Here is a 27,826-nt window from a genome sequence, read left to right as displayed (position 1 = left end):
TGCACAAGTGCCAGATGCAGAATTCCTCACACCATCACGGCAGCAATTTTGGACAGAAGACAGAGGCCCATAAAGTCAGGAGGCAGAAGGCAGTAGCTTTATTTTGGGAGTAGCACATAGGCGTTGGGTTGAGACTGAATTGTGAATATACAGAGTCCCATTATCAAATCATATAACCAGAAGTTCTGGTTCTTTGAAAATATCACATAAAAATACCAAAGGGGTTGGAGTTCTAACTATCTCGGAAAGTTACAACATGTAGCAAAATCTATGTACAGCAGTTACTGTCATGACAGCTTCAAAGAACCTCCGGTGGTTTAAACAATGAATGTAATTTAAAAAAAAAAAAGAAAAGAAAAGAAAAAAATCAATGGAATGCAGTGTGCAACATCCAAGAGGGAAAATGGAGCAGAGGGAGCGTGGCCTTGTCACCTCCATCGGGGCAGGGACAGGTCTGGACCTCTGGGAACAGAAGGCTACACACTACCTGGCACTTAAAGCTGTATAAACGGAGAACACTTGTGAAAATATACTTCACTTTCTACAGCAGGGTTTAAAAAAATACCAAAACCTGGAGATTTGATGGTCGTAAGGTCTCCCAGAAATAATGCACCGGTTGGTGGTCGTGTCCTTGAGCGGAGCTGCAGGACGAGCCCTTGCTCTGGCAATGGGGAGGGGGGTCCCTACACTTGGTTTGCTGGGGCACTGCCATGGGGGGGATGTGGGAGCGGGACAGGTTTGGAAGGCAATGGATGCATTTTGCACAGAGTGATGTCTCACAGCAGCACTGGGGTCTGCTGCCAGCAGCTCTCGGGGCACCCTGTCACCCTCAGGGGCACGCACTGGCCATGGGGTGCTGCTCCCCCTCCATCCCACATGGGAATTCAGTGACAGCCAGACTCAGTGAAAGACACACATGCACCTTGAGAGAAGGACATGGACACTGGAGGATGGACATGCACACCTCGGGAGTTCCCTGGGATGGTCACCATGAACAGTAAAGGGACTCAGGACTCCAGCTCTTGGAAGTGACTGGAGGAGGGCAGGGGATGCATTTCCTGCTGTCTCTGCTGTGCCTTGGAGAGGCACTTGGGGCTGCAGAGGACTCCCACTCATTTTCAGGCTACCAGGGGTTCTGTGCTTTCCAAGGAGGCACCAAAATGCTCAGGGATTTCTGGCTGCTGGCGAGTTCCATAAGCCTTGTGCTGATGTGTTAAACTCTTGAGAAGCTTTCAAGATCCATCAGCCTCTGGCACAGCTTTAAGCAAAGCTGATGGGCGGGATGAAGCTGGGTAGGTAGATCCGTACTTGGGACCACATGGACATGTTAGAAGGGTTCTGCAAGGTCCTATTGCTTTCCATTGCCACTGGCTGGCAATGGCAGGGAATTAAAGCCTGCAGATCACCTCCAGTGATGTCTGTTCCACTGTTACAGTCTGTTCAGGTGGAGCTCCAGCCCCACATGCTCTGCTCCAGGGCAGACAGGATTGGGGAGGGACTGGAGAGCAGCTCAGCAGTATTGTTACTCAGGGTCCTGGGGGAGCAGGCACTGGTGGCATCCCTTCTCCTCATCCCCCACACCCCCTCCCCTGCCTGACCTGCTCTGGCTTCCCAGGGACTCTGTGGCTGGGCTTTAACCCTGGCCCCAAGGCTGGCGGGGCGAGTGGTGCCTGCCTGGGCAGAGCCCCCCGTGCTGGGCCATGGCCAGGGGGACGTGGGGAAGTTCACTTCTTCTGGAAACTCGAGCGAGTGGAGTTTCACCAGATGGGTCTGAAATCCTCGACTCAGGAATCCACTGGAGATGGAGGATGCTAAAAAAGCTGTCATCAAGCCCAGTGCAGTGTTTGCCTTTGTGTCCCCGTGCCTCACCCTCACACCACCCACTGTCACCAGCAGTGCCTGCTCAGTGCCCACCTGCCCCGGCCCCTCCGCCCGTGGCTCTGCTGGGTGGGAGCAGGTGGCAGCAGCGTATTTACAACCAAACTCAACAGGAGCAAATTGCACTTTGTTGGCAATGAACTGTGGCAGCTCAGGTCACTGCAGGCCCCTCACCAGGCGAGGGGAGAGGTCATCCTGGGGCTGCGCTGGCTCTCGCCCGCCTGCACGTCACTGAGAGCCCGCTGTGGGGAGAGAGGGAGAGGGTGAGTGTGGGGCACGGGCTGGGGGGAGAGAGAGGGACTGTGTGGGGCATGGGTGGCTGCTGTGGGCAGGGAGGAGGTTCCAGGGCACTCAGGTTGCCCAGAGAAGCTGTGGCTGCCCCATCCCTGGGAGTGTCCAAGTCCAGGTTGGACGGGGCTTGGAGCAACCTGGGCTAGTGGGAGGTGTCCCTACCCATGGCAGGGGGTGGCACTGGATGGGCTTTAAGGTCTGTTTCAAACTGTTCTGGGATGCTGTGATCAACTTCATTATCCTGCCTGGGGCTGGTGCTTGGACCACCAGCCCTCCCTCAGCCTCCCACCCCTGCCAGCCAACTTGGATGTTAGAAAAATTGCATTTTATCAGTGTTATAAAAATTGCCCTTGCAGACACTCGGGTATAGGTGCTCACAAAACCCCATCTCGTTCCCACCGCTCACACCCAAGTAAAACACCTCACTGACACTTCACAGGGGGCCCCAGGCTGGCTTTGAAAGGTTCAGCTCACCTCAAACTTGCTCATGAATTCTGCAAAGATGCCAAAGAAAGCTTCAGAAGTTGTCATTTTCGAGTCTTCCCCAAAAAAGGACAACACCTTGCTGAACTCTTCCATGGCCTTGTGCTGCAGGTCGTCCAGAGACCGCATGGCAGGCTGGGCACTCTCCAGGAAGGACTGAGGGAATTGGCTTAAGGACAAACAGCTGTTCTGTGGATCTGGTACGGATCAGAATCACTTATCAACCTCTTATCAGTGGCTGGGTCCCAGCTCAGGTGTCAGCACAGACGTGCTGCACACACACATGTGGAGGTGCTGCAGCTCAGCTATCCCTGATGGTGCTTCTCTGAGGGACAGACAACCCAGCACATTCCCTGGCACTGTGGCACATTCCCTGGCACTGGGGCTGTGCCATAGAGGGGCAGCTGAGCCGGTGGGCACCACAGAATCTGTTTCCCTGCCGGCTGAGAATGAGGGAGTTTTCCAAAAGTACTGAGACGGTGCCAGGCACAGCCCAGCTGCTTCCCAAGGAGCCACAAAGACAATAGAATGGTTTCCCTGGGGGGCACTGAGCCACCCTGGTGACCTGCCCCTGTGACAGAAGGATACAGTCATGACAATGGCGAACCTGTCCTCCGCAGTGGCTGGCATGTTGTGACAGGCCAGCTGGATGTCACTGACCGTGGTGTGCAGGTCCTTCAGGTCGGCTGTCAGTGTCCTCTGGTTCACTGTAGAGGAAGACAGGAGTCAGCAGTGTTGGGGGCATGGGTTGGGTTGATTCCCATGGCAGAGCACAGACAATGAGTGTGGGCTGTCAGTCAGGGGGTCGGGCTGTGTGTCTGCAGGGCTCTGCACAACCTGTCCGTGCTGTCCAGGCACAACCAGACTGTCCTGATGGGATCAGCACGTTGCCAGCAGCTGTTGGTGCTCAGACCAAGAGATACCAAGAATGTTAAAAGGATCCTGGGCCGTGCCAAGGACGAGGAGCATGTGGGACTCACCAGCACGAGGGCAGTGATGGACACACAGGGACTTGGGAGGGGACAGGGGGACACAGGACAAGGGGTGATACAGTGGCAGGAGCTGGGAGCCTCCAGTGACAGGAGTGTCACTTAACAGTTAGCCAGATATAAACTCCAGCTGGGAAAGCTACAGGTACAGACCTTCCTCAAGTGGAAGTGTCCTGTTCCAGGCCTGAATTTGCTCCTTTATTTATCCACTGTAGCACTAATTCCCAAGGGAATTGCTCACAAACAGCAGGGAATGGTGTGCAACAGGAATGCAGCTTGTGCTTTGCAGAGATTCACAGCATTATTTAAATTCACAGAATCGTGGAATCATTTAGTTTGGAAAAGCCCTCTAAGATCATCCAGTCCAACTGTTCCCCCAGCACTGCCAAGGCCACCACTAACCCATGTCCCCAAGTGCCACATCTACATAGCTTTTAAATCCCCCCAGGGATGGGGACTGCACCACTGCCCTGGGCAGCTGTGCCAGGGCTGGACAGCCCTTTCCATGAAGCAGGTCCCTACCCTGTCCTCTCACTCAGGACTATTCCTCACTTGTTTTGGCTCCCATCCTGCTCATGCCAACGCTGTGCAGCTCATGGCTGACCCCAGACCCAAACCAAACCCCGAGGCAGTGCAAGGAGGCACAGGGCTTGCAGGTGCTTCTCTTCCTTTACCTTTGGCAGCGAGCGGCACTGTCGGAAGATCCTTGGCAAAGCCCAGGAGCTCTGGGAAGTGTTGGCTAAGGGATTTGGCAAGAATGTGCAGGAAGGTGGATTTCCCATCAACAGTCTTGGTCGTGTTCAGCTGCAGCAAAGCAGAAGCAGTGAGGAGGTGCCCCTGCACAGGGGGTGGGTCTCCCCACATGCTCGGGGTGTCCCTCCCTCGGGGTCCCGGCTCACCCCGCTCACGTGCAAGGCAGTGCCCGGCCATGTCACGTGGTTAATGGTTAAATGGCACATTTAATGTTCACACAGCAGCGTGGAGATGCTCCCTCCCACAGGGCAGGGCTGCCCCCCTGTCCCCCATCCCTCAGGATTCCCACCACAACCCACGTGGGATGAAAACCTCCTTCTCCCACCCCACAGCTGTGGGCTCTGGCCAGCCTGAGGTTGGATTCCCCAACACACCGAAGCATCAAAGCCCCATAAGGGTCTCTCTGAAGACACCCCTATGGGTCAATCCAACCACCTCCCCCGTCCCCCCTCTGGCAGCCGCTGCACTCAGGGGTCTTTTAGGGCAGGTTTGCTGCACGGGGCACTCAGAGCTCCCAGTGGCAGTGCCTCCTGCCCAGGAGGAGCCTGCCCTGCCTCACCTCGGTGAGGAAGTTGATTTTAAAGCCTGTTGTTTTGCTGGTCTTGGGCTGCCCATTGTTCAGGTAGTTTCCCATTGCCAGCACGAACTGCAAAGAGAAAACCAGGGAATGAGGGGCTGGTGACCTCCTGCACTTGTATCATCCCATTTCTCAGCTCCTGGGGCTCTGAATTCCTGTTCACCACCCATTAATGTGCAGACAGCCACTGCCCCCAAGGATTTAAGGAATTGTTGGGGGGTTACTGGCCAGGAGCCACTAAGGAGATTCATCTCTCCTCTGGAAATGCATTTGGTCACATGGTGACCTCATTTATCCCACCTGCTTTTTTTAAAGGCAAAACCAAATGAATTGCTTAATGACAGTAATTTGGGGCAGCTCGTCTCAGGAGGGTCAAGGACAAGCTACAGTGGGATATGTTCTCTCTCTGCCAGGCACAGCCTGTCCCAGGATGCCAAAATCACCTGTGGGGACCCTGCCCACACCACAGCAGGGCTGGCACAAGCTCTGGCCATCCCCAGGGACCTGCCTGAAGTGCTGCCCAAGTGTGGGGACACACACAGCGACAGACCCAAAACATCCTCCAGCCCCAACACAGCCCAGGACAGCCTCAGTGGGCTCTGCTGTGGCCCTGCCTGGCACGTTTCTGGCTCCTGCAGCCCTCCCTGTGCTGGAGGTGGGTGTGTGGCCATCAGTGATCCACCCTCCCACATCCTCCTGAGGCCAGGACCCCCACAAGCCCAACACCAGGGGATGGACCCTGGCCCAGCTGGTCCTGGAGGGGCCCAAGGCTGGAGCTGCCCTGCAGCTGCCCAGGGATGCTCCTGTGGGGTGCTAAGGGCCCATGGTGACTGTTTCAGGAAGGAAGGACTGCTCTGACCTCCAGGATTTTTGCCAGCTTCTTGCTGCTTTTCAGCTCTAGGGAGGCCTTGCAGATGCACTCGTAGCTGGCTTTGATCTCCTCTGTCTTCTCCTGCAGGGTGGTCTTGAAGTGCAGGCTGCGCAGGCGGATCTTGTACTCGGGTACTGACAGCATCTGGGAGCAAAAGGAGCAGAAAGGGACCGTCCCCATTAGCCACAATCCCTCCTACACGGTGCTTTTCTTGGCATGTTGCCCTGTACATGGAAGCAGGATGCACTTGCTTGGCACAGGTGACACGTGGAGCAGCTGGGCCAGTTTGCTGCCACGGGACAGGGAGTTTCACAGCCACATCCACGAGTGACTTTGGCAATAGAAAGTAAATCAGAGCTGGGCGAAGTCACTCTCACCAGGGAGCAAACGTGGGGGTAACTCTTCAGTTCCAAACCAGCCCTCACGGGAGCTGCCAGATCCCTCAGGCATCACCCCGAGCACCTCTGCCCCGCGGTCACAGTGACCAGTGCCACCAGCTACCCCCGTCCCCCCCCGTGCCCGGTGTCCTGCTGACAGGGGACACGGCACACGCAGCCCCCCCGCTCCCGCAGCACGTCCCTGCCCGCAGGTACCTGCAGCACGAACTGGTCGGGCTCGCTCAGCTTGCCGGGGTTCTCCTTGTAGCTCTGGAAGCGCTGCACCTCCTCCCCGTCCGGCGCGTAGAGCAGCAGCTGCTTGATGTGGGAGGGCTCCAGCCGGTCCGTCTCCATCGTCATGAGGATCTGGCGCAGCTCGATGTGCGACAGCTTGAGGTGGGCTATCAGGATGGCTGGGGGCAAGGGAGGCACGTCACTGGGGAGGGGAGGAGCGCGGGACCCCTGCCCCGGGCTGGCTGTGCCGGGGACAGACCGCCTGGCAGGACTGGGACAGGAGGTGAACTCGGTCCCTCCACCCTGTGAGGGTGGTGGCCTTCTCCATGTGCCCACTGGGACAGGAAGGGCTTTCTGCTGCCACAGCCCTGCAGAGGCTGCAAGGGGACCTTAAGAGCCACTCTGGTCCTGCAGGCCCTCCAGGGCACTGTATCACCCACACAGTCAGGGTGGGCTGCACTGGAAACAACCCCCACTCCCACCTTCCCCACAGCCAGGGATCAGGGGATCAGGGAATCGGGGTCTTGTAGGTCCCACCCAGCACTCTCACCCTCCTTCCTACCAAAAGCACATCCTGGAGAAGCAGCACTGCCCCACTTCACCCCAGGGGGGCATGCAGGCTCTGTCCCCTCCCTCCCCAGCCAGTGAGTCACATCCCATCTCCAGCCTTTCCCATAAAGGCGACTTCTTCCCCTTAATGGTGCTGAACCCAGTCTGGAGGAGCTCTGGGCTGCAGGAAAAGTCCATCCCAGCCAAGCTGTGCTCATGGGATCATGTCCATGGGATTGTGCCCATGGAATTGTGCCCATGGGACTGTGCTCATGTAGCCTCCTTCCCTTTACCTTTCCAGTTCTCTACATCCCTGGTCCCACCTGGCCTGTTTTGGGGGTACCTTCCCTCTGGAGTTTACTTACATGTGTTGTAGGCCTTTTTGTGGGACAAAATTTCAACCACGTCTTTCTTTTTAAAGTTTTCAGGCAAGAGAGTTGGCTCTGGAAGAGAAACTGAAAGATTTAATCATGGGTAAGGACAGGCTCAGCCGGCTCCAGCAGGAAGAAAACTGTCCTGAAAGCAATGAAACCATGAATGAAAGAGAGGAGAACTGATGCTTTGCACACAGCAGTGGCTCCGGAATCCTTGAATTCTGTGATTCAAAGATCTCCTCAATGGAGGACTCAGTTGGAGCTGAAAAAGGTAAAACAAGAGGTGAAACATGCAGAAAATCCCAGACTGCCCAGAAATATCTCCAAAAAGGTGTTCCCTGAAAAGAATCCCATTTTATCCCACCTCCACTGGCAGCTGGGCACAGTGTCCCTTGCAGGAGGGCTCAGACACCCCACTGGAATGTTACCCCAGCCACCACCACTCTGCACCTCCAGCCTGGACCCCCCTCTCTGGGTTTGTGGCACCCAGAAACTCCAGTGGGTGGGATACCCCAGCTGGTGGGGCTTCAGGGGACCCCAGTGCCAGAGCAATGGGGGGCTGACAGGCAGGGAGCTCCAGTGCCCATCACAGCTCTTGGGGGAAATCAACAGATTATGTGTGTAAAAAGAAAAGTGCTGCTGATGATTTCATGGCTTTTTCAGCTTTTTCAACCGGAGCTGCAGTTGGTGAAACCCTGCAGCCGAGTTTCACTGCCCAATGAAACGTGGAGAGAAAACAGGTCATGGCAGCAAAGACAATTAAGAGAGAGAATGAAACCATCTCTTTCTTAATGATCCACTGTGCCACCAGCCACAAAATCCTGAATATGAACAAATTCATGCCATGTATGATGTCACAGACAAGGCATTGCCTTGCTGCCCATCAAGCCCCAGTTCCTCCCAGCTCCCCCCAACTCCCTGGTCTCTGGCTGGTACCAGGACCTATTTTGGGGCTCAGGTACTTACTCGTGGGCTTCTGTGTCCCAAAGTGCAGCTCCAGGTCGAGGTATTTGACCATATCACTCAGCTTGTCATAATCCGAGTCTTCCCCAAGCTGCAGGAGGAGGAAGAGTCAGGAGCTGTGCTGGCACAGGCAACAGCCTGACAGTGCCTGCCTGTGCTGGGCCCATTCCCTGTCCTCCAGACCAAGCTCTGTGTCCCCAGAAAAAAACAGGACAGGGTACTGACATTGTCCTGTGACTGAAGACTTGGTCACTGCCATGCAGATTGACTCCTGACAGCTGAAATCCTGCAGGGAATCTCTGCCTTCACTTGCTACTTGGGCACTGATGGATAAAATGAGAATTCCAGAAACTTCTGGAATTTTTGGCTTAAAAAATAAAAATCACTGGGAAAAACATCTTTCTCTCTGGAGTGACAGAGAGAGGGATCTGCAAGATTTCAAGTGCCTGTGGGACTGGAAGGTTCCCCCTTGCTGCTCAGGGCACGGAAAATACACCATGTGCTGAACATCAGGAGAGACACAGGCTGGGAGGTAAAGCCCAGCGAGGCCAGTTCTGCACCACTTCAAGTCCACAGTGCCAAAGGATTGTCACGTTTTGTCTCATCCTTCATCTCTGCTTCCCCCCTCCAGTGTTCTCCCATCACTCTGCTCCAACCATCTTCATTGTTTCCCACTGGTAAAACCTCCCAGAGCTGCAGAACCCCTCTGAAGGCAGCTCCTGACCCTGTCAGCCCCCGAGGGCAGGACAGCACGTGCCCCCCAGGACACTGCAGCCTTTCCAGGGCCTCTGCCCAGCCCGGCAGTTCGGGGTCCAAACAATTCAAAGGATGAAAAGAAGGCCCGCACAGGTAACCAACCCCAGAGCACGATTGGGACCCCACCCCCGCCCCGCCCCCGGGCCGTACCTGTCCCCAGATGGTCCCTTCCGAGTTCTCCACCTGCTCCCAGCGCAGCCTCTTGACGCTCATGTGGTTGGACTCGCTGCGGCGGTGCAGCAGCCCCCGGTGCAGGGGGGGGGCACAGGGCACCGGGGGGGGCGGCGGGGGGGGCGGCGGGGGCGGGATGGGGTGCAGGTGGCTGACGAGGGATTTGGGGGCGGGTGACGCGCTGGCCTTCGCGGCCTCCGCCTTGGTGGGGACGGTCTGGGGGTCGTGGAACTGCAGGGGGGGCGGCGGCGGCGGGGGGCTGAGCGGCGGGGGGGGGATGTGGTCCGAGAGCGTGGAGTAGGTCAGGGAGCTGCCCTCGTCGCTGCTGCTGATGTACTCGCTGCTGCTGACGTCGTTGGTGACATAGCTGCCCTGGTCATCCTGGAAACTCATCTGGGCGAGGGAGAGAGGAGAGGCTGGAGGTGGCACCTCATCCTCCATCCACCCGGCCCGCGGGGTGTCCTGCCCCCCTCTGCCACCCGCAGAGCCCCAGGACGCGTCCCCAGAAGCTGCACGGTCGGGGTATCAAAGCCCACGCCCCGAACGCCCCGTGCCGCGCTCACCTCCTCGTAGTCATTCTCGGGAGTGAGGAAATCATCCACGATGGTGACGCGGTGTCCCAGCTGCTCACTGAGGGCGTCCAGGAACCGATCCGTGTCGCGGCTGCGGGGGGGCCTGGAGAAGGTGAAGAGCTTCTTCCGTCGCGACAGAGGGCTGAGCGAGTAGTGGCGGTGCTTGGGGGACGGGGCCGGGCTGCTGTCGAGGCTCACGTAGGGGTTGGACTCGGTGCTGCACGGGGAGGCCACGCTGCTGTGCAGGCGGTAGTAGCACTGCTGGGAGCCCAGCGGCTCGCTCGGCCACGACAGCCCCATGCCCGACCGGCGAGCTCCTGCGGGACAGAGCGCTGCCCAGGGTCCTGCACGGCGGCCCTGCAGCCCCCGGGGGCAACGAGCCCCTGCCCCGACGGAATGTGGGGAGAGGGAGAGGGAACCTCCGCGGGCAGTGCCCTGCGCTGCACAGCAGCACTCTGGAATCCCACAGGATTCACCACCCCACCCACCCCGCTGCCCTCCCGCAGCTGCAGCTCTGCGGGAGCCGTCACTGCGCTTACACGTGGCACTGTCACTGCTCCATTAGGAAAGGGCACCGAGAGGTGCCAAGAGCTGTCTTCTCCTCCACATGCCTGGACAGCAGCACCCACCATCACCTCCCCAGGCTCCCCTGTCCCGCCGTGGGCAGCCGGAGGTACCTGCGGCCGGTGCCCGCTCGGGGGCCGGGGGCGATGTCCTGTGCAGGGCAGCGTTTCCCACCTTGCCAGCAAAGCCGCCGATCAGGCGGTTCTCCAGCTCTGCGTACACAGCCGACATCTGGGAAAGGGCAGAGAGCTGCTGCCGTGCCTGAATCGAGACAGGGCTTGTGGACCCCCAGAGACCTGCAGTGTCCTGAGGACAGGACAGCCCCCACGGACTCACCAGTCCCCCTCTCTTACTCTTTCAAGGGGGGTTTCACCCCAGCCCAGGCTACTCTGGCTTTTCTGAATACCTTCACTGTTCATTAATCAACTCTCTGTTAATAAGGCAGACACCAGCCTCATTAAAGGTGACTAATTGCCCAGGGAAGTGACCTCAGAGATGGGCTCCAAGGCAGGGACACTGTCAGCAGGTATTTACCCACATCCTTCCCCATTCCCTTTTTCCTGCTTTCCTGTGTTAACAGTAACGGAATCAAAGTGCTGGCCCTCCCCATGGATGCAATGGTCCCAACACACCAGCAGAGCTTTCCCCAGATTTCCACCCCCCCCCCCCCCCATCACACCATTTTGGGGTTGGGTGTCTCCGGGAGGGATGTGCCGTCACCAGCCTGTCTCTCTCCAGGGATCAGGCGAACTGGGACCTCCACGGTGTCACTGCCTGGGGAAGGAAGAGGCAAACCAGTCACTCCTCTGCCTGTGCCCCCCCTCCCCACGGCCCTGGCCTATCGAAGTCCCCCTGTCTCCTACTGGGACCCGGAGTGACCTCCCTGCCCCAGCTGCCGGCTCTGGGGGTCCCGAGGGACCGGCGCGGGTGGGCCCAAGGTCAGCACTGCAGTTCCAGCCTGCTCTGCCCTTCCCTCGGGGCAGCTGAGGACAGGGCTGCTCCCCACAGCTGCTGAACATCTGCCCAGCCAAGCAGCTTCCCTCCAGCACACACAGCTGTCAGATGCTCTCTGAGCTCTAATCCCAGCCAGAAAGGCTCCTCAGGTTGGAATATCTCCCCCGGGAAATGTCTCAGACCCCCCTGACAGCTGAGGAACACCACATGGCCGGGAGGTCCTGGCAGGGAGGTCATGGGGAGGTCGTGGTGGGGAGGTCGTGGTCAGAAGCCGTGAGCACAGACCAAGGGCCCTTTGCCATCAGCCAAGAGAGATGGGGGATAGGCAGGATGCCGTGTCCTCTGAAGGGAGGGAGGGTTTGTGCCCTGAATGTGGTTCATCAAGAGCCTCAAAGTGGCCCTGAGCCATGATCTTATTCCTCACAGGGATTTCACAAATGCTGTTTTCCCTGTGAATTTGATGGGGTCTTAGAATGTTCACAGGGAAGCTTTAAACTGTGTCCCCCAGAAGGGAGGGCTCAGACCAGCAGGACCAGTTCACATCCAAGCAATGGAAGGGATTGGAAACAATGTTCAGCCTCAGACCAAGCCCCGTCTTATTCAATTGATTATTTCGGGTTATTTCAATGTGGAATCACTGTCCCTGGAGGTGTTCAGGGAATGCCTGGACGTGGTGCTCAGAGCTCTGCTCTAGCTGACAAGGTGGTGATTGGTCAGAGGTTGGACTTGATAATCTTGGAGCTCTTTTTCAACCTTAATTATTCTATGATTCCATGATTCTAACTGTTTCTGAAAACATGGATTTCCAGTCAAAGCCTCAGTGCTGGCTCTACTCAATCCTTTCCTCCATCTTTTCCCACTGTTCAAGCTTAGGAATAGTTCAGGCTTTTGGCTTGGGGCAGAGCAGGACACTCTAGGCACAACCCCCCCGTCCCAGCCCCCTCCTCCCCACACCCCCATCACCCACCTGCTGCCCCCCCTTCCTCGGGGCGGGGGGTCCGGAGGCTGCCCCGGCACAGGGAGGCCCCTCGGACGGAGCTGCGGAACCGATCCTCCACCTCTGCCTCGGCTGCAGCAGGAGATACCTCTGTAAGGCAGGGCCAGACCCCACAGCTCCCCTGTCCCTCTCACCACAGCACAGGGCCCCCCAGGCCCATGGGACTGGGGGCTGCCATCTCCTGGTACCCACTCCCTCCATCCTACACCATCCCTGGGGAGCTGAGCAGGTTCCAGACGCTCCTGCCAGCACAGGGCAGGGATGGATGCCCAGAGATGGGACATCCAACCACTTTTTCCAGCAGGATTGGCATCGACCAGCTCATGGGGCACATGAAACTCCAGCTGGTCTCAGCAAACTCCTTCCTGTCCTCACGGAACAAGAGGGAAGCGGGGCCAGCACTGGAATGCTGCCTCACGCTGTGTGTGCCTTGTCCACGTGCAGTTCAGGGTGGCAGCTCGGGGAGGCTCAGGCTTGCAGCAGGATGGAGGTACAGGAGCATCTCCTGGGATTGGACAGCCTGGCACACACACCAGAGATCGCCGGAGTTTGGGAGCCCGGGAGAAGGACCAGCCCAAATTCAGAGATCTCTGGCAGTGCACTTCCATGCACAGACACACAGAATGGACCAGAACGACCAGAACTTCTCATGGTCAGAGACTGCCCCGTTCACCTGAGAAACTGGGAGGGGCCAGGGACCAGCCTGGAATTGGGAACAATTCCAGCCTGAAACAGTTTGGTACAGAGAGACTTACTGCCGTGCTTCCCTCCTCCCCTGGCCGTGGGTACCTGGTCTGTATTCCTGAAATACAGCTGCAAACTTCTTCGTTTATACACTAATAAATCCTTGGGAATCTACAGCCCCTCATGCAGGCTGAGCCATGGTTCTGCACACACAAAGCAGAGGTGTCTGAGAGTGCAAACCCAGGGTGCAGGAGCACAGGTTCCATGCACAACAGGCAGGATTGCACCAGGACTTGGAGGTGTTTACTGCTAAAATAACTGTGTTCCTCCAAAAGTCTCTCTTCAAGCAACATGTCTTTTACCTTCACTGAGTCTAAAATGAACACATCAATGTAAACAGCTGAGAGCAGAAGAATTTGGAAGCAATTAAGGGCTCAAATGCACAGATTAGACATTTCACTACAAATTTGCCCTCAGCAAACAAACTGCTGCCAGGTTTGTGCTGCCACAGAACCAGGTGATGGTGAGGGGACAGGAGGACCAGGGAGAAGGGGGATCACCAACTGCCCTCCATGTCTTTTTGGGAGAGCAGCACCTCACTCCTCACCTCCTCCAACCACGGATGCCTGTGTGACTGCTGGGAACATCCCCAGGGACATTGTGCCACCACTTACTTTACCTCTCTGCCCTTAAACCAGATACTCCCTTCCTGGACTTCCTCACCTCTAACGACCTGAACAGCTTCCAAAAGCCTTTGCTCCCAGAGACACCCTCTCAGGTGCCACCCCTCCTCTCAGTGCAGAGTTTCATTCCAACACCACACGGCTCCCAGTGCAACGGGACATGGGGGGACACAGCGTGTCCATCTCGGAGCACAAGGACTTTCCTCTCACCTGCCAAGGACTTGTACCCAAGAAACCTGTCAATCTTTTGCTGGCAGTGCTCCTGCTCCTCGTACGTCAGCAGCTGGTAGATAAACTGCCAGATGACTTGCTTGGCCGGTGTGTCCAGCACCGGGTACACATCCACAATGAGAGTGTCAATGTTCCTGCAGAACGGGAGAGAGAGGGCTGGGCAGGGAGTGCATCCCCAGGGCATGGTCCCACCACGGCACTTCCCGGGGCTCCGGCGCCTCCCAGCCCGCCTGCACCGGGCTCTGGGCTGCGGGATCACCTCGGAGCCTCCAGCACGAACCGATGGTTTCACAGCACAGGTGCAGGGGTTAAAAGCCCTGTGGATGTGGCACCTGGGGACATGGGTTAGTGGTGGCAGTGCTGGGGGAATGGTTGGACTCAATGGTCTCAGAGGGCTTTTCCAGCCTAGGCAATTCCATTATCCTCTGAGTAGGAAGGGTGAGGAAGCACCAGAAAGCAAAGAGAAACCCTGGAAAGACCTGAATTTTGGCGAGCAGCAGGTAAGCAGGCTGAGGGGCAAGTGCACCAGGGAGGGTGGCTGGGCTGGCAGCCTCCCATGGCTGAAGATTTTCATCTCATTTTGGCTCTGTGGTCTGTAAAGATGGGGAAAGGGCTGTTGGGAATAGCAGAGCTGAGCACCTGATCCAGGGAGGAGGATAGAACAGCCTACAACAGGAAGAAATTCCTCCCCTGTGAGGGTGGGGAGGCCCTGGCACAAGTTGCCCAGAGAAGCTGTGGCTGCCCCATCCCTGCAGGTGTCCAAGACCAGGTTGGACGGGGCTTGGAGCAACCTGGGCTAGTGGGAGGTGTCCCTGCCCATGGCAGGAGGTGAGACTGGAAGACCTTTAAGATCTCCTCCAATCCAAATCATTCCATGATTTTGTGACAGGCCTCAGTAAAACACTGCTGGAAGACCAAGCAAAGGCAGGAAACAAGGTCACTGTTGAAATCCAGAGTGTGCCAGGGGATCAGTTTGGATCCCTGCAGCAGGACAGGGGGCATGTGCTCCATGGCAGGACAAGGGCTCTGCAGCCACAGCCATTCCCGTGCTGCCAGCAAGGGAATGCTGCAGCTGAGATGCTGAGAAGAGTGAGAAGACAAAGATGAACGTGGAGAGATTTACTGAAAGAGGTGGAACAGGATCTGTGGCTGTCAGGGACAGCTGGACAGCAAGAGAGCCTGCACTGGGGGGACCAAGGGATCAGGGGTGACAGAATTAACCTGAAAAGCTGAAGGATCTGCCCTGCCCTCAGGTGGGACACTGGACAGAGACGGGCTCGTGCCCTGCGGATACACACCAGGGAACACCCAGCTGGGGACAGCAGAGCTCGCTGTGACTGACCCCCAGCCAGCTCTGCCTCTGCTGACACCAGCTCTGGCCGGGCACTGCCACGGGCTGGGCACCAGCACGGGAGGAGTGGAGCTGCCATGGAGTTACCGGTGTTGGAAGAAGCCTTCCAGCGCCTTGCAGATGGTGTAACGCTCGGGTGGGGTCAGCAGGTGCTCCAGCTGCTGCGTGAAGGTCCTTCCTTGAATCTTGATGCTAGAGGGGAGAATCTCTGCAACCCACTGCAGGGAGGTGAGGGAGGAGGAGCTGCTCGGGGACTCAGGAGAGTCAGAGTCTGCAAAAAAAAATTCCATCTTTTCTTGGTTTCTTTTGAGGGCAGTGGAGCAGTTTGAGTGCCACTGGCTCTGTACTCTGAAGGAGGTCAGATTGGATTGGGTTTGGAGCAAGCTGGTCTAGTGGAAGGTGTCCCTGCCCATGGCAGTGGGGTGGAATGAGATTATCCTTAAGGTCCCTTCCAATCCGAACCATTCTGGGATTCTGTGGTTGTATGAAGCAGGGGGCTGCTGGGTTTTGTTTCTGGCACACATGCAAACAAGTTGGCATCCCAAGGCTCCTAATGTGGGACTAAGGGCAGTCCACTGCTGCTCCAGAGGGAAGAGCCAGTCCCTAATTCCTGGGTCTCTGCATTGTGGAGCAGCACCCCAACAACACAGTGACCCTCCTGCCTCCACATGGCTCTGGAACCGCAGCAGCGCCCGCGCTGTGCCCTGGGCTGGGGTCCTGCTGACACCACCCCACTGCCCCAGACACCCTCAGCTCCTGCTGACTCCTCACCAGCAGCGAGTAAATTATTGATCCCAGCAGCAGGATAATTATCCTGCAGAGCACAGCCCATCCACAGCCATGGGATTGCGCAGCCACCATGGATGCACAGGGTTGGGTTACTGCAGCCAAGTACACGGCACAGACTGCACAGAGAGGACATTGGCAGGGGACACCAAGGACAATCACACAGCAGGATGAGCCCTCCTGGAGAGCAGCCAAGCCTGAGATCCAGCCTGATCCCAGAAAGCAAGGGCTGTGTGCCCTGGGGAGAGGAGCATCCCCCAGGCAGCACCTGAAACCTGCTGAGCCTGTGGAGGTGCTCAGCAATTCCTCCTGCAGCGGGAGCTGAGGAGCTGCTGTGGGCTTTCTGCCGCTCCAGACCCTCCTCCCCACTCTTACCATTGGAGATGTTGACGATCCCCTCTTCCACCACCAAGGTGGGCATTGCCCCACTGCCCTGCAGCATCGACACCACCTTGTCGTGGGAGCAGTTCCTGTGGGCACAGCAGAGCCGGGTCAGTGCCGCCTGTCCCCGTGGGCAGCACTGTGGGCAGCACTCCCAGGAGAGCAGCAGGGAGAAGGAGCTTGCAGCTGCCTTCATTTCTCTTGGAAAAGCCTCCTTGTGCTGCTCAGAGCCATGTTTGGGACCTGCTGTGATTCCCCTGTTTCTCTCAGTCTTTGCTTGCTTTTACCTGAGCTGCACAGGAAGGAGCTTCTGAGAGAGAGAGAGCCTGGATCATGCCCCAGGAGTGGTCTCCTCGCTCTACCTGCCCCGAGGAATAACCACAGGGACTCCTGTGGAGCTCATGGCACATGAAGCCAGTGTTCAGCTACACCCAGACCCAGAAAATGAATTTTCCTTTAAGTGACACAGTGCTGCGGGTCTCTCCTTGCCTGTCCTAATTCCACACGATAAGAAAATGCAAGGTGAATATAAAGTGTAATTTTGTAGGCAAAAAAATCTTGGTCTGCCCTTGGAGAAGGGTATGGGCCGGGCTGGGACAATGACTGCCAAAACAGGCTCAGAGGACAACCCTCAACTCATCTCTTCTATTTTCTGGCAATGCTGCATCAGCCAACAGTTTGCTGGATCAGCTGAAACATGAGAACCTGAGCCCTGACAGAAGCAGCATCAGATGTTTAACCTTTAAATATTCATCACTCTCTCTTATCCTATAGCCTCCTCTAACCCTTTGCTCTTGGTTTTTGTGTAGAAAGACCAATCAAGGACACAGGGGCTGCTGCCCTGAGCTGGTGAGGGCCCCTCTGGTTCCATTGCTTTGGTGCACAAATAATATACAGAAGAATAAACTTCTGGGTGAAAATGTGATTCCCATGTGGCTTTAAGCTTATGATCCCATCCTGGGAGTGATTCATGAGCTGAATGGTGCTCTGCTGCTTTCTAAAGCAGGTGTTTAACACATACAGATTAACTCAGAGAGGCTCAAATTGGGGTCTAGGGTTGGGCTGCAGTCAGGACCCCAGTTATACAGACTGTCCTGCATTATACATTGTTATTTGCACAGAGAAATCAGAGGAGGAGCAGGGATGGAGAGAAATGCTACTCTTAGAGCAAGATTTGGTAAAAGAATATTAAAGTAAATGTCCCCACGGGGCAAAACCCCTTGTGCACCAGAGCAGACACCTCTCCAGGCCCAGCAGCTCTCATTTCTGGGGCACAGGAGTGACCCCACACGTGTGCTCAGCCCCTGCCAGCCCAGCCCCTCACACAGGGGGCCTGCAGAGCTCTCACCTCATGTCCAGACCGTTGAGGAACAGGATCCTGTCTCCAGCTTTGAGAGCAGCCTTCTCTGCCGGGCTCCCTAAACACACAGGGACAGGAGGGGCTTCAGCTGGAGGCACCTGCTTGGGAGGGGGTCCCAGCTCCCCAGCCATGCCCAGGGACACCCCAGGCAGGGCACCCACTGCTGCTGGGTGTCCTGGGACCCTTCACTCAGCTGGGTGCCAGCACCCAGCCTGCACTGGGAACACTGGTGTCACGTCAGGACATTCACTGAACACACACTTTCCACTTTTCAAAACGAGGAGTGGATGAAGCCAAACTAAATTGTATCAAAGATGCTCATTATTCCACTGGGAAAACTCCATCACGGAGCCTTGGAAAAGTCCTTTTTGCTCTTTTCTGGTAAACAGCACTTCACATTTCAAGTTCAGAGCTGGGATCAATAAGTGATTTTGAATCCCATGGCTAGAACTGTTCTTACCTGGCAGAACAGACTCGATCCACACTGGGGCATGGCCACGGAGTGTGAAGCCAAAGCTCCTGTTGCCTTTATAAACTCGCACGGTTCTGCAGGACAAAAAAGCAAATGGGACATGAGAGTCCAAGATTTGGCCCTTGTTTCCTTCCCCAGCCCCTCCACAACCCTGTTAGCCCAGGTGTCTCCTGAGTGCTCAAGTCCCCAACATTCCCAGTATCCCCACAAGGTCCCCTTTGATACCAAAGTCTTTCAAATGTTGTTTTAAAGTGGAATGTGGGCTAAATATATATATATTTAAAGGACATATATATATATATATAGAGAGAGAGAGAGGTATAGATATCTCCAGTCTGTGATTCTTTATTACACAGAATTAGAGGGACAATGTGGTTTAGGGAGCAAAGGTCTCATAGGCTGATGTGAGAGGAATTAAATTCCTCTAGGAAATTTTGGAAGGAGCACTGGGAAATCTCCCTGCTGGGAGGCTGATTGGAGCTGGGAGTTGTTCCTGCAGGGAGCTGGGGGAAGGCAGCATTACCAGCAAGATCCTGTGCTGGCAGGGAGGGAGACTGTGCTGGAAATGGGTTTTGGACAAGTCACATGGAAATTATCCTGGCAGGAAGGCTAGCTGGAGCCAGACACCCTGGATTGCCCAGATCCTGCTCTCTTGTTGGTGAGACGGAGCTGGATCAGAGCAGGAGCCACAGCCAGGGCTCTGCACCCTCCAAGGCTGCTGAGGTCTGGCCATATGGGCACGGGAAGTGGGTTAATCCCTGTGCTCCAGGGATTGTCCGTCCTTCCTCCCACGGCCTCACACCCAGACACTTGCTGGGGCAGGGCAGGACCAGCCATAGACTCACAGAATCATGGAATTGTTAAGGTTTGAAAAGACCTTTAAGATTATCAAATGCAACCATCAACCAGCACTACCACCACGTTCACCACTAACCCATGTCCTCTAGTGCCACATCCACGTGGTTTCTGAACACTTCCAGTGATGGGGACTCCACCACTGCCCTGGGCAGCCTGTGCCAGGGGTTGCCAATCCTTTCTGTGAAGAAGTTTTCCCTAATATCCAATCTAAACCTCCCCTAGCAACTTGAGACCATTTCTTCTCATCCTGTCACTTGTCATCTGGGAAAACAGGCTGACCCCCACCTGGCTACACCCTCCTGTCAGCCTGCTCTCTGCTCGGGTACCCTGCACCCCACTGGCACAGCTGGGCACCCTGGAACCTGCTGGCACAGCTGGGCACCCTGCAGCCCACCCAGCAAGGAGCCAACACCTCCTCTCAGCCTGCTAGTGCCACCTCAGCTCATCCCAGCCAGCCTTGCAACGCTGAGGGGACCCAAAGCTGTCCCAGAGCCGGGGTGGGTCACAAACCTGCCCAGACTTTGAGAGGGAGAGGTGTTTGTTCATCCCGATCCCAGGAGGGTTTCACAGGGAACACATCCCTTTTCCTCGTGCCCCTCCCTTTCCCTGGCATCCCTCCCCCGTGCTGCCCTCCGCACCGAAGCAGGCGGTGCTGCCACGACCCCGGGGGGGCACCGAGGAGAGGTGTTACCTGCGGGCAGCCCCCGAGGCCACACTGCTGGTGACGAGGGAGGTGCTCTTGCGCAGGCTCTTGCTGAGCTCCTCGTGGCTGCGGGGCACGGAGCTGGCGCGGGTGGACACGAGCAGCCGCTCCTGGTGGTCCTCGCTGCGGCTGCGGCGCAGGCGGTTGCTGTGCTGCTCGCTCTTGGAGCGGCACAGTTTGCTGATCAGGCTCTGAGACACCACCTCGTCAAAGCGCTGCCGGTGCTTCTTGGGGATGAAAATCCTGGGGAAACGAGACGGGGAGTGAGGAGCGGGGCCGTGGCAGCTGTGGCACAGAGCTCCAGGTCCAGCCACGCCCGGAGAGGAAAGAGCAGAACCCCTCGTGTGCTCTCGACCCCAGTCCTTCAAGAGTTGTAAATGCCAAGGCTGAGAACACCGGGGGTGCTGGGGACACCAGGGACACAATTGCACCTCTTCCCCCATCCCATGCACAGCTCCACTGGGGCAGTGATGTCAGACCCCTCCTACAGACCTGCTTCTTCCCCAGCCCATTCTGGAACCCTCACAGTGTTGCTCTTCACCTCCTGCCCCAAACTCTGCTGGGAGCTCTGGACTTTGCTATCCTGGGCCCCTGCCATGCACATCCCCACATTCCAGCTCTCTCCACAGCCAGGCAGGAGCCTTGTGCCCTTTGGGAGATGTTGGTGCTGGAGGGGTGGGTACGGTGATGCTGCAGGCGAGGGGACAGCACTGGGAGCTCACTCTGTTTCAGGTCACCTCCCCTCTCCTGGCAGGAGCAGCCAAGTGGCCTTTGTGCTCCCACAGAGACCCCCAGGATGCTCAGGGGGTGCACAGGGGATGCAAAGCAGAACCCCAGGAGGGTGCAAGAGGGCCCCGTTGGCACCACTCCCACCTTGGCCGGGGTAAACCCCCTAACACCAGGAGGCACTTCTTTTCTTTTGCCTTCTGCCATCACAACAGCGAGATGCTGACACCTGCTCACCTACCCCTACCCTCTGTTTGCACATTTAGGGGCTTCAGGAGGAGCCCTTATCTCTGAGTGTTTCTATAGCAACCCCTCCCTGCACCTCGCAGCTGTGGTGGCTCGTTAGACAAAACCATCTCGTGGGGTTCATTAACGCTCCTCACCTCGAGCTCCCTGTGTTATCACAGCCTCACTGGGGTGCGAGCACACTCCTGGCTGCCTGGGGATCATGTCTCCCATGGGAGCAAGAACTGGGCCAAACTGGTGTCAGAGGACCCAGAGGAATCTGCTCCGAGGGGCTGCACCGGCAGGACACGGCTGGAGAGGCTGGGGCTGGTGGGGGGATCCCACAGGGCTCCCTTGGGCAGCTTCACCAGGGGAACACAAAAACCTGGGTGAAGCCAGAGGAGGAGGAAGGGGAGGCTTCAAATCCCAGATCTACCAGAACCAGGACATCTTTATTTCCCCCCAACAAAAGGCAGAACTCAAAACAAGAGCTGCTGCAGGAGGAGAAGACAGATCATAAGCCACCCGAGGCTGGCAGATGCTCACATAGAGCATCTGGTAACAATTTAAAACAAGTAACACATTGGTGCAATTCCCAGGCGATGTGTGATTAAGCAGCAACTAGAAAAGAGTGAAACAGTGCTAACAAACAGTTCTCCCAGATGTGAGTTGTGGGACCGGGCGGCCACAGCCCTGGGGCAGGGGAGGACGTGGGTCCCCCACACCTCTGCCCCAGGCTGGGCGCCCACCAGGGAGAAGTCCGGGTTCCTCGCCGGCAAAATGAGCACAATCCCATTTAATTGGCCAAATTAAATCGGCCCTGCTCATTCCAGCAGAGCTGTCCCACTTTACACCAACCTCTGCTTCACCACAGGGCTGCCAGGCACCAGGATGGAGCACAGCTCCCTGCCCAGGCACGAGGACACGAGCTGCACCATCCACTGCCTTAGTGCTCCAGGTACAACGCTGCCTCAGCAAGGAGACAGCTGAGTGACTACAAATAATCCCACTAAACATGCAAAATAGTTCCCTTCTGCAGAACCTGGATGGCCCTGTGCTGCTCGGGGATCCCTGATTTCCCTGATCCCTGTGATTCAGTGGGTGCCAACACCCAAAACGTGTGCCCAGGTCTGGTGCATCAAAGGGACCCATCAAAGATAGCACGTGGGGAGTCATTAGAGTGGATGCCTCAGTTCCAGCAGGATACCACCCCTGAAGCACACACTGGCACTGGCACCAGCACTGACACTGACACCAGCACCGGCCCAGGGCAGGTGGTGCCTGGGGCTTTGCAGAATCCTGCTATCCCATGGGATAAACCTGGTTCTGCCCATTGGCATGGCATGGAGGAGCAGCACCCAGCTAGGATGTCCCTCTTCCAGCAAATCCCACCGGGATTCACGGAGCAGGGATGCACCCACCCCATTTGTGGAGGTCAGCCCGGGAGCAGCGGCAGAGCCATAGAGCACTGACCTCATGCACCTCTTCCTCCTCCTGGGGTGCTCCAGGTCAGCCCTGGCTCTGTTTCCCGTTGGAGCAGGGATGGGAAAGGCATCCCCATCCCTGGGCACTGCAGCCCTTTGCCCGCTCTGGCCCGTGCAGGGTGTGCTGAGCCCCAGGGCACCAGCCCTCCTCTGCAGCGGTTTGGCACCTGCTCGGGAGGATTCAGTCTGCTCCAACACACAGATTCAGGGCATTTTCCAGGCCAGGAGAGGCCCCAGAGACTCCAGCCTTCTTCACTTTCACCCCATCCCCAAAGCAGCCAGGCCAGGACAGTGGCACAGTGCTGTGGGTTGGAAAAGCCTCTGCCAGTGCCCGGTGCCCGTCCCCAGGGCTCAGCTCTGCTCAGGGCTCCCTTTGACGTGTTCAAACACATCTCAGTCTGTGTCACACTCACTATTGTCCAGCTCCCGGGTGGGTCACTGGCCGCCCACCCCCAGGCAGACAGTCCCACTCCTGCAGCCCACCCTTGCTGGGAGCTGGCTCCCCAATTTCCCAGCCCAGCACTCTGGAGAATCCCCTCTTCCACACTCACGTGTCCTGTGATGGGTGCTGAGCTCACCTGGACGGCCCCACCCCGGGATGCTGAGCCTCACTGGAGCAGGATGTGCTCCCTTGGGAGGGCAGCAGGGTCAGCTCCAGCCCTGGCTGGGGCAGGTGAAGATGCCCCAGGTTTGCTCAGAGCTCGTGCTCAGCCAGGCTGGGAGCGAGGGGTCCCTGGGCCTTGCTCCATCACACCCAGCACCCCAAGCCCCCTCCTCACCCCCCACCCCTTGGCTGGCCTACAGCCACGGAGACAAAGCAGGCCCAGATGGGCTCTTCCTGCTGCTCCCCAGCACCCCCACCCCAATTTTTCATCTGAGCTTCGCTCGAGTCCCCCCAGCAGCCTGTGCCACCACCACGGTGGGCACGGGGCGGTGGCAGGGCTGCCCCGGTGCCAGAGCAGGGTCCCCACAGCCCCGGAGAGCAGAGCCCTCGTGGGGATGCCCGCGGGGCACGAGGCTCTCCCAGCACCCCCCCGGCCACGGAGCCCACGCGGGGGAGCGGAGCAGGGACACGTACCGAAAATGCCGAGAGAAACTCCGGTCCTTCCCCATTTGTCAGGGTGCGTCGGGAACAAAAGGGAGATGCTTCAGATCCTCATGCAGCTGAGCCCCAGCCTCGGCTCACGCCCACGACGCGGCCGGATCCAAGAACCCAACCCGCGCCAGCCGGTGCCGCCCTGGCGAGTGGCACCCCCGCGGTGCCGGGACCGCAGCCAGACGGGCCGGAGCGCCAGCGACCCACCTGGGCCCAGCCCTGCCTGCCCTCGCCTGGCTCCCGCCACCTCGCAGTGCCAGGTGCAGGTTTACCATCGACCGAGAGCCTCCGTCCGTACCCGCCGGCCCTCGGTGCCACTTCTGCCCTCCCTGCCCGGCTCTGCCCCGGCTCGCAGGCACCAGCCCTCTCTCTTTCCCTAAAAACTGCAGTCGCTGTGATTTCCAGCTGGAAGGATCTCGTAACAGAAAGGAGGGCACGGCTCGGCGCCGAACTCCGGGGGGATGCCTCCCTGGTGCTAATTAGTTGACTTCTAAAGTGCTTCTGTTTAAATTACGTGCTGCTGTAAGGGGTGAGAAACCTTAAAGGCAAACGGCGGCGGGTGTGTGGATGTGGGTGTGGAGGTGGAGCTGCCAGGCTGCACCGGGATCAGCATCAGGACCAGAGTCCTGGGCCCAAACCCCCCCAGGGAGCATCCTTTACCCCCAGGGTAACACAGCAGTGCTTTGCAGCAGGAATAAAAGATAAAACCCCATCTCTAATTTAAATAACGCCATCTTTAAGCGCAGCACTGGTGTTTGATGAAGAGGATGTGAAGCTTCCCAGAACTGCCAACATCAGATACAATCTCCAGGTAGCAGCAAAGGAAGGAAAAATGAAAAATGTATGGTTTAGCCTCAAAACAACTAGCAAAGACCTGACCTTGACTCTGTTAGTTGTGCAGAAAAACACGTCCCAGGGTGGATTAAAACACTGAGCTATGCTCGGATTATGTCTGAACTGTGCTATGGAATCAGCTACTGGTCTGGAAAAGCCCTTCTGCCCTGGCTAAATGCTAAAATTTGGCCTGTTGGCTTTACCCATGGAACAGGAATTCTGCTTGTGTACCTCAAATTCTGCTTCTCAAACCTCACGTGCACGGGAGGGGGGTCACAGCCTCGCCCTGGCCTCCAGCACCAGCAGCTCCCACAGCTCCCACAGCTCCCACAGCTCCGGGGGGATGTGGTGCCTCCAGACCCTCCTGCATGAGTGGGACTTGCTCCAGCCCAGCAGCAAGCACGGAGCTGTGATTTCCACGGGGGCTGCTATCCCATTATCCCCGTGCTGGGAGGCTCCATAATCACTCATCTGGCTGCAGATGTTCTGCAGATGGGACTGTCATTATCATTAAAGAAGAATGAAGGTGCTTTTCCGCCCGGGAGTGCAGACAGGGTGGGATGCAGTGGCCATGCACTGGGGCTGGGAGCCCCTCACAGCCCTTTCCTGGCCACCCAATTCATCCTTGGGGACAGCTGAAGACCCCTGACACCTTTTGGGGAGGTGACACATCCCTGCACCAGCTCCAGTAGCGATTGATGGAAGATTCCCCCTGAAGCAGTGCCACAGCCCGTGCCTGGCTGGGGGTGCCCCCTCCCTATCAGCCCTGGCGCCCTGCAGTGCTCTCAAACCCTGTGTCTCTGTGCCCAAACCACACTGTGCACCAAGAGCCAGTGGTTTTGTCCCTGTCCTGGCAGGGATGGGCAGCCCCACAGCTGCTGGGGACACACCAAACCTTCAAAGAAACCCCAGAAAGACCTTTTCTGCAACTTCCACCCTGCCTGGCATCGCCCCGCAGGTATCAGGGACAGTGGCCAGGTCAGTGGGTGCAGATGGGGCTCGAGGCCACCCCACTCTCACAGACAGGTCCCCAGACCCCCTGTGACACAACAGGAGAGACACAGGGCCATCTTCAGCCCGTGTGTACCCTGTGTCCCACACCAGCACCCTGGGGTGCAGGGACCTGTGTCACCCCCACTTTTCAGACCACACCTGCTGCCCCCCCCCGACTTTCTGCCTGGAACAGCAGCACAAAAGCAGCTTTTCCTGTTTTCTTCGAGACACTGGAAAACTTGGACCAAGTAACCACTTCCCCAAATAAAAGTTGTGACTCCAGCAGGGTGCAGGCAGGCCATGCTGATCCCATCTGCATCCCAGCCAGAGTTTGATTTGACAAAGGAAATTAATCTCCTATCAGGAGATTTTGCACTGAGGCATTTTGGTCATGACCTATTTGAACTCCACCAATAAAAAAGGAACTCACTCCCAATTGTCTCGCTGGTAGCACGTTTTGTTCCCTGCTGCCCTAATTCCCTTTTTTTTGGGCAGTTGAGCATATGCTGGGCTATCAGATTAGGGATTGTTTTTAAATGGAAGAAAACAAGAGCTGCTTTTCCTCCATTACTGTCCTGCCAGTGGCTTTTCAGTGGGAGTGCTGGGGCCGTGGACAGCAGGACAGTGTCCCTGTCAGCAGCAGGGGCTCGGGGGGTCACACATGCTGCATCGGCATCCAAGAGAGCCGGGAAGCTCCCTCCAGCCCTGAAGGAGTGGGTATCTGGAGGGGGGGTGACAAGCAGGGAAGCAGCACAATCCATAATATATAAATCCTGACGGCTACAATGAAATTTCTTACCCAGGCACGGTCACAGATGGTTGGAGTAGTTTAATACGGGAACACGCCAAGTGATTTTATTGCCGTGCAAAACAAGCTGAGACAAATAGATTGGGAGTGTTATTAACAGGAACTCGGTGGAATTGCTCCCATAATAAGGGAACCCCTGATGGGCAGCAATTTCGTCTGTGTCAGGGGGATCAGAAGTGGCTGCTCACCTCAGCCCATCATGGCACCCTCTGGCTTTCCTAAAGGAGAAAGGGGCAGGAGCAGGGGCTGCTCGGGAAGCAAACGGAGCACAGCCTAAGCAGTGAAGTACAAACTGCCCCCAACTATCCTCCCTGCAGCACTGAAGCACAACAGGACTTGCAGGAGATCCAAGACAACATTTCACAGTCCAAACAGCCCCAGAGTTATCCCCCAAGGATGTGGCCAGGGTGAAGGGCTGGATGTCACACACATCCCCCTGTTCCAATCCAGGTTACCAGGACAATATCTGTGTAACCATCACTGCCGGTGGTTTATTCACCAGCAATGTGGGTCGGTGGGGAGGAGGGGATCTGTGTTTCCCACCAATCCTGCTGCAAACAGATGTTTTTAACCTAAATGGTGCTGCCAGAGGCTGGTGCATCTCTGGTACTGCTGGGAAAACATGCTGTTCAACGGGAGACAGTGCCCAGGACACCGGGGTGGGAAAGTACTGCAGCCCTGGGAGATGCCAGAGGGGGGATCCCACTGTCCCACTCGGCTTGGAGGGTCACTCTGACCCCCAGAGCCCGGGGATGAACCCTGGGGTGGTTGTGCCAGCACTGCAGAGCACTGGGTGCAGAGCCGGTGCCGCTGGAATCGCAGCTCTGCCCTGCTTTGAAACCAGCTCAGAAATAAGAGCAGCGCTGAGAGATGCACGCCCCTGGGACCCCGACCTGCCCAAAATAACCCTCCCCCAGGCTGGTGTGGGGCACAGACAGGCCCTGCACACACAGTCCCTGCACACACATCCCGGCACACACATCCCGTCACACACATCCTGGCACACACATCCTGGCACACACAGCCCCGGCATGGCTGAGGGGAGCAGAGGGGACAAACCCGGGGCCAGACCCAGCCTCTGGCATTGCAGGTGATGGAATAACCCAAATCAGAGCTTCCCTCTCCCGGCAGAGCCCCTGACCAGAGCAGCTCTGAGCCAACACGGATGATAAGAGTTAATTAACTTCCAGCACCCCTCGTTTTTGTGGTGCCAGGAGCTGCTAGATTCCAGAATGGACCTGATTTAAACCCATTGCCCTCGCTCCCAGGAACGGTGCGCTTGTTACTCACCCGAGACAGCTCATCTTCCCCCCTGGCAGCCGGATTTCAGCATCCTTGAGCAGAACTACAACTGTGCACTTTGCCTACACACATCAGCCATATGGGCAGGGGATGGGAGCGGGGAGGACCCGGCGCTGCACGTGCATTATCCCTGCTATCCACAACCAAGCAGATGAAAAAATGTCAGCAAATTAAAATCTGCAGGAGCTTAATTCTGGGCAAATGGGATGAAATCCATTTGAGATAAAAAGAAAGAAAGAAAAAAAGAATCCAGTACTGGAAAAGCCCAGCTCGAGGACGTGTCTGCAGCACCGGCTGGATCTGTGTGCTGAGTCGGGGGGTCTGGGGTTATGCTGAGCAGCAGCACTTTGCAGGGAGCACGTTAAAGCCCGGGGGGAGCCCAGGGAGGGGACAGCAGGGAGGGAGGACAGCCGGCAGCAGCAACAGCCCGAAAATAAATACAGCTGGTGCAGAGGGAAGATCCAATCAGGCCAGCGCGAGGGTCAGCGGGAGACGG

General features: G+C 57.0%; 1 protein-coding gene across 1 annotated transcript; it reads right to left on the bottom strand.

The window, feature by feature from the left end:
- Positions 1-75: 75 nt before the first annotated feature.
- Positions 76-27,778, bottom strand: GRID2IP (Grid2 interacting protein). The gene is made up of 21 exons (XM_064673578.1): positions 27,319-27,778; positions 19,851-20,105; positions 18,290-18,375; positions 17,818-17,887; positions 16,464-16,558; positions 15,390-15,573; positions 13,815-14,085; positions 12,324-12,480; positions 11,082-11,176; positions 10,516-10,633; positions 9,830-10,152; positions 9,246-9,659; positions 8,343-8,430; positions 7,368-7,445; positions 6,436-6,632; positions 5,831-5,986; positions 4,954-5,040; positions 4,316-4,445; positions 3,241-3,359; positions 2,644-2,808; positions 76-2,120 (listed from the first exon to the last, which is right to left on the bottom strand). Exons 1-21 carry the CDS (start codon positions 27,330-27,332, stop codon positions 2,049-2,051), a joined length of 3,174 nt encoding a protein of 1,057 aa, XP_064529648.1. The 5' UTR covers positions 27,333-27,778; the 3' UTR covers positions 76-2,048.
- Between the last annotated feature and the right edge of the window lie 48 nt (positions 27,779-27,826).

The sequence above is a fragment of the Pseudopipra pipra genome, chromosome 16 (genome assembly GCF_036250125.1).
Source record: "Pseudopipra pipra isolate bDixPip1 chromosome 16, bDixPip1.hap1, whole genome shotgun sequence".
NCBI lineage: Eukaryota > Metazoa > Chordata > Aves > Passeriformes > Pipridae > Pseudopipra > Pseudopipra pipra.
Note: the sequence above shows the minus strand (reverse complement) of the source record. Positions and strands in the feature narration are given on the sequence as shown.